This window comes from Hypanus sabinus, chromosome 2, assembly GCF_030144855.1.
Source record: "Hypanus sabinus isolate sHypSab1 chromosome 2, sHypSab1.hap1, whole genome shotgun sequence".
Taxonomy (NCBI): domain Eukaryota; kingdom Metazoa; phylum Chordata; class Chondrichthyes; order Myliobatiformes; family Dasyatidae; genus Hypanus; species Hypanus sabinus.
The window spans coordinates 86840027-86845882 of NC_082707.1; the positions used below are offsets into that span (position 1 = coordinate 86840027).

Consider the following 5856-nt stretch of genomic DNA (forward strand, 5'->3'; position numbering starts at 1 on the left):
TGCAGTAAATTACACTTAGACTGTACCACTGAATAGTTAGTTCATACATTAGCCTCTAACCTTTGTCCTTAAAAGAGCTAGAAATTGTACCTCATTACATTTGCAAACTGACTTATTAACAGAAGAATAAATTAAGTAAAGAAATCTTCTGCAAAATAGGAGGTAGAACCATTTTTGAGCACCCCACATCCCGGATAGATTCACCCATTTTGTTTTATTTATCCACAATAAGACAGCAATGAAACATGGTTTTTCCAGTTTGGATGATTACTAGTACTTTTAAGGATAGAGGCTAGAAGCTGACTCGTGGTTTAAATTGTTATTTGGATATTCTACGAGTGTCATTTAATTGCAAACAATCCAAGAGGAAAACTATCTCAAATACCAGCTCTGTGTAAAGCGCATTCATTTAGAATCAGAGTGCAAATAAAACAGGTAACATTGCTAGAAAGAAGTTCATAACCATCCCTGGAGCTAAATTTTCTGCCAGGAAATGAAAGACATTAGAGTGTGGCACACAAAACCTATATGGAATCATTATTCATTCATGAATTACTAAGAGGTTCATCACTTTAGTTCAGCCAACAATAATAAAGTCAGAATCTTAAATGCAAGCCATTGACAGTTTTCCTATGGTTGAAAGTTTCATTTGAATGAATCAAGTATCCTGATGGTGCTAATCAGTGGGGTTTACACGCCTAATGTGCCTCAGCAGTGATAAAGTTTGGATTGACTTTGTCACCTCTCGGTACCGCAGTGCATAAACATATGGGGAAACTGCTTTGGGTAACATCATAAGCAAATTTGCCATTGACATATTGATCCAGAGTCCTGTCACATAGGAAATCAGGTCCATTTCTTGGAGTGTACCCCCTGCCACCAGCACAAGCAAAGGGATGAAGTAAAAGAATAGCAGCATTGAATGAATAAGGTAAGTCTGCCTTGCCCTGGAGTTGCCAGTCCATATTCCTGACGTCTTAGTTTTGCAGTATAACATGACATAGCTACTGGAAATCAGTACTAAACATATTAGAAAGTAAATTACTGTAAAACTGTAATACATTTTTAATATAGGTAATCGAAGGAAGGAAAACATGAATATCAAAGGTAAAATACAAACTGATATTGTGGACAATGGATTCTGTTGAGTTCCGAGTGTCATTATATAAATGACAGATGGAGCTGTGGCAGAAGCAATACAAATACAGATGATGATTTTCAGGGCCCTGGATCGAGGTAAAAGTGAGGGATAATGAAGGGGCCAGCTAACAGCCACATAAGTGTCCACCACCATTGCAGTAACTGTCAGAAGGCCATTACAGTAAGACACTGTTAACACATACAATAGTGTTTCGCAAACAACTTTAGGCATCCCGACACCTGCAGCATTAAGGATGTCGATGAAGGTGTTCAGTACTGAATAAATTAGATCATTAACCAAAGTGTTGGCAAGCAGCAGATACCTGGTTTCCTGATGAAGGTTGTTGTTTGAAAAGATGGCAATCAAGACAAGAGGTGCAGCCAACAATGAGGCAAAAAGGCAAATTATCAGAGGAATCATCAAAATGTTTGTTTTGGAGTGTCCCAAAGCATTCACCCATGCTTGCATGTCTTCGTGCTGAAGAAAATCCATGGAATGGGAAGCATTTGCAGGGAACTGTACAGTAACGAGTTCTTCAGCTAGAAGAGACATCTCATTGTGGTTGGCATGATGATTGCAATTATACAAATTCATTGCATACCACTTGAAATCAACTCATGACCACAAATTAGTGTTTGCTTTCATCCAGTCCAGCAAGGGTCTTCAACTTGATTTGCTCATTTTGATCAAAATCCCTTCAGTCTTACTGCAGATAATACTTGCACTCATGTGATCCTGTATATTCTTGAAAAGTAAAGAAGAAAAATCCTCCTCTTCAAGTGTAAAAGGAACAATTCTTCACACAGTTCTTATATGCAGCTCGAAGCTGGTTCAGTATGTGCTTTCTTAATTTCATAAACATATTCATAAAAATAAATGTAGCAGAAGCTGAAACCAAGATCCAGACTTAAATAGAATTTTATCTTTATCTGATTAAAAAAACAAAATTCTCTACCAAATATGTTCCTTCAAATGGAATTGGTTTAGTGCCCTAAAAATCAGCACAGCACCAAATCTGTCGCTTGCAGCAGAGCAGAGACACACTGCCACTTCATTTGTCAGGAGACAGGTTGTTGATTTGACACTCATTGGACACATTGTTTGATTTGACACTTCATTGGATGCATTTTATCCGATCAATGCCAGTGAACAGAAGGATTTCATTAATTAAAACAGATTCTAAATGAATAACAGCTCCATCTCTCAAGCTAACACGAAACCACATTTGTCACTTCTCATGCTCCAAAGATTGAATTTGTTTTTAATAGCAATATCATTATTGGTTTTGTACAGAAAATCCTTTAAGTAACCTTTTAGGATAATGCGATATTGGTACTGGAGTCAGCTGAATAAACTTATCCAAGCAGATCATCTTGCAGTTTTTGACCTATTACATTGCCCAATTATTGATCAACACATCTCATTCCTGTAAGTGTTAGGCTTGCTTTGCGGGCTTAGATAGGGAATGTTGGGAGAACACACACCAGTCTGTTTTGAGGGGTAGGTGGTTGAGATGAGCAACTTCTAGATCCCGAGCACCATCAACTCAGATGATCTCAAACATGAGAAAATCTTCAGATACTGGAAATCCGAAGCAATACACACAAAATGCTGGTGGAACTCAGCAGGCCAGGCAGTATCTGTGGAAAAGAGTAAACAGTTGACGTTTCAGGCCAAGGCCCTTCCTCAGGACTGCCTATTGAATTCCTCCAGCATTTTGTGTGTGTTGCTTTGTCCCAGATGATCTGATCTGGGCCCAACACATTGATGAAGGTGGCATGCCAGCAGCTCTTTGTCATAAGTTTGAGGAGATTTGGTATGTCACTGAAAGACCCTTGAACATTTCTAGATACATTCAGCGGACACTTTTTTAGGTACCTCCTAATATTGATCTTTTGCTGCTGTAGCCCATCCATTTCAAGGTTCAACATGTTGTGCATTCAGTGTTGCAACTGAACTCAACAGTCAGTGCTGCCCTTCTGCACATCACAGTTGTAATGCATATTAATTGAGTTAGTCACTTTGGTCACAGTATTTAGTTACACACCGAACACAAAACTACAGTAAAATTCAATAGACAAAGAATAGCATTAGCACCAGTTCTTGAGTTGGATGGCATGAAGATAGATGGTGCACAGTATTTACGACAATTAATAACTTATTCTTATGAGGTCCCTAGAGTTCACTGATAACTTATTTTCAATCTGATGGTGTGGGTTCTGAGGTGGCTAATGAAGCCACTAATGATAACTCCTGACATTTCTGCAGACAGGGCACCGAGTGTTAGAAAGTGTGGGTGGCTTGCGAGGAGGCGCATTTCATTTACTGCTTTTGCAAGTCTGATGCAAGGTCTTAGTTCTCAAAACCATCTGGGATACTTCTTCCCCACTTGGAATTTGCTTGTTATTGTCACACGTATAGTGAAAAAAATTGTTTTGCTTGTCATCCATACAAATATCATTCATATCAGTCATATATCAAATGTCACCATTTCAGTACACTGAAGTCGTACATGGAAAAGCAATCACAGCTTGCAGAATAGTGTTACAGATACAGAGAACATGCAGTGCAGGTGGACAATAAGGTAGATAGTGGGGTCAAGTCTCAATCTCATCATGCTAGGGTCCACTTTAACAGTGCGATAAAAGCTGGCCTGTGCCTGGTGGTTCATGCTTTAAGGACATTCCTGAGTATTTTCCCCTGTCTCGCTGGCAATCTTTTCCCATTCTGAGCTCAGAATTGAGGGTCAGCTATGCAAATGCGAATTGTTCAGTATTCAGTGCAACTAAGACCTGTTGGGTTAGGGTCTAATCTGTCACTTTTCTTGTCATCTAACCTTCTTTATGCTTGCTCACGTTTATATAATCCCCTATTTGTAATGTTCAGTGGATTTTTAATCATTTGCACCATCTTCCTTATTTGCAGCCTGCATCGTGCTACAAATAGAACCATTTCATAGGGTGATCTTATAAAGGAATTTCTTTCCATGTCTAGTTTGAACTAGTTTTCAGTATCATGAAAGAGCACAAGGAAGATGGTTTATTAGAGGGAGCTGGTTACAGTTAGTCAGTTACCTGCTGTTGTGCTACTCACAGTATTTTACTGTTATTGCTTTGTTTTGAACACCTAATTAACAGCTGTGACTGCATGCTCATTCTTTCCTTCTGGACAATATTATCTCCAGGTCCAACAAGAGAAAATCAGCAGATGCTGGAAATCCGAGTAACACACAAGCAATACTGGAGGAACTCAGCAGGCCAGGCAGTATTTATGGAAAAAAGTACAGTTGACGTTTTGGGCCAAAACCCTTCAGCAGGGCCGGAGAAAAACTGCTGAGTAGATTTAAAAGGTGTGGGGGGGGGGGAGGGGATAGATAAACACAAGGAAATAGGTGAAATCTGGGGGGGAAGGGATGAAGTAAAGAGCTGGGAAGTTGATTGGTGACAGTGATTGGCCATGGAAGAAAGAAACCGGGGGGAGGAGCACCAGAGTGGAGCAGTGGGCAGGAAAGAAGAATAAAGGAAGGATAAAGGGAAATAATGAGGGGGGGTTGGGGGGTATTACTGGAAGTTTGAGAAATCGATGTTCATATCATAAGGTTGGAGGCTACCCAAACAAAATATAAGGTGTTGTTCCTCCAACTTAAGCGTGGCCTCATCACGATAGTGGAGGAGGCCATGGATGGACATATCAGAGTGGGAATGGCAAGTGGAATTTAAAAGGGTGGCCACTGGGAGATCCCACTTATTCTGGCAGATGGAGTGTAGATGCTCGGTGAAGTGGACTCCCAATTTACATCAGATCTCACCGATACACAAGCTGCCACACTGGGAGCACCAGACACAGTAACAGACTGACAGGTGAAGTGTTGCCTCACCTGGAAGACAATTTAGGGCTCTGAATGGTAGTGAGGGAGGAGGTGCAGCACTTGCTCTGCTCACAAGGGTAAGTGCCAGGAGGGAGATTGGTGGGGAGGGACGAATGACAAGGGAGTCGTGTAGGGAGCGACCCCTGCAGAAAGCACACATTGTCAAGAACACGTTGATATTAACATTCCAGTGTTTAAGGATGCCTGCTGCATGTGGTCTCAGAATCTTAAACAACAACAGGGATCAATTGCTGACAGCACATCATCTTCACACTTGTTAAGCTATTCTGACTCCAAATTGTACACAAGTCCTCTTAAATGCTTATGCTGTTTCCAATGATCTGTATGGATAGCATGTATAACAAAGTAGATGCTACAATAATACATGAATTAACCAAACACAAAAAACTGCAGTGACACAAAATACAAAATTTGAAATACAATAATGCAAAATAGTCACATAAAATCCATTTCTATCACCAAACAATAATAGAATACCTATAATTTTGAAGGCTTCAAAGGAAAACAAATTAATTTTAATTTTGAATGACCTGCAGAATAGGAACCTTCCTTTCATCATTCAACCCAAACCCCCTCCTCCCTTAAACCCCCAACCCCCTCTTCACTCCACGCCCCAAACCCATCCAACCCTCTCACCCTATGCTCTCAAACATCCCTCTTCCCCATGACCCTCTTACCCCCCGACTACCCTCAACCTCCCTCTTCCCTTACACTCCCCAACGCCCTTACTCCCCGACCTCACAGCCCGCGCATGCGCGCACACACGCGCCTCCGCCTTTATGAACATGGTCGCTCAGCCGGGCCCTCACCGGAAATCACATGACGT

General features: G+C 40.9%; 1 protein-coding gene across 1 annotated transcript; it reads right to left on the reverse strand.

Annotated features, from left to right (window-relative positions):
* Positions 1-616: 616 nt before the first annotated feature.
* On the reverse strand, positions 617-3260 carry LOC132405169 (probable G-protein coupled receptor 148). Its single transcript, XM_059989869.1, has one exon. It carries the CDS (start codon positions 1733-1735, stop codon positions 677-679), a length of 1059 nt encoding a protein of 352 aa, XP_059845852.1. The 5' UTR covers positions 1736-3260; the 3' UTR covers positions 617-676.
* Between the last annotated feature and the right edge of the window lie 2596 nt (positions 3261-5856).

What these genes read in the sequence shown, in the direction of transcription:
- LOC132405169 (XM_059989869.1), bottom strand. Translation starts at nt 1,735, where the DNA reads ATGAATTTGTATAATTGCAATCATCATGCCAACCACAATGAGATGTCT.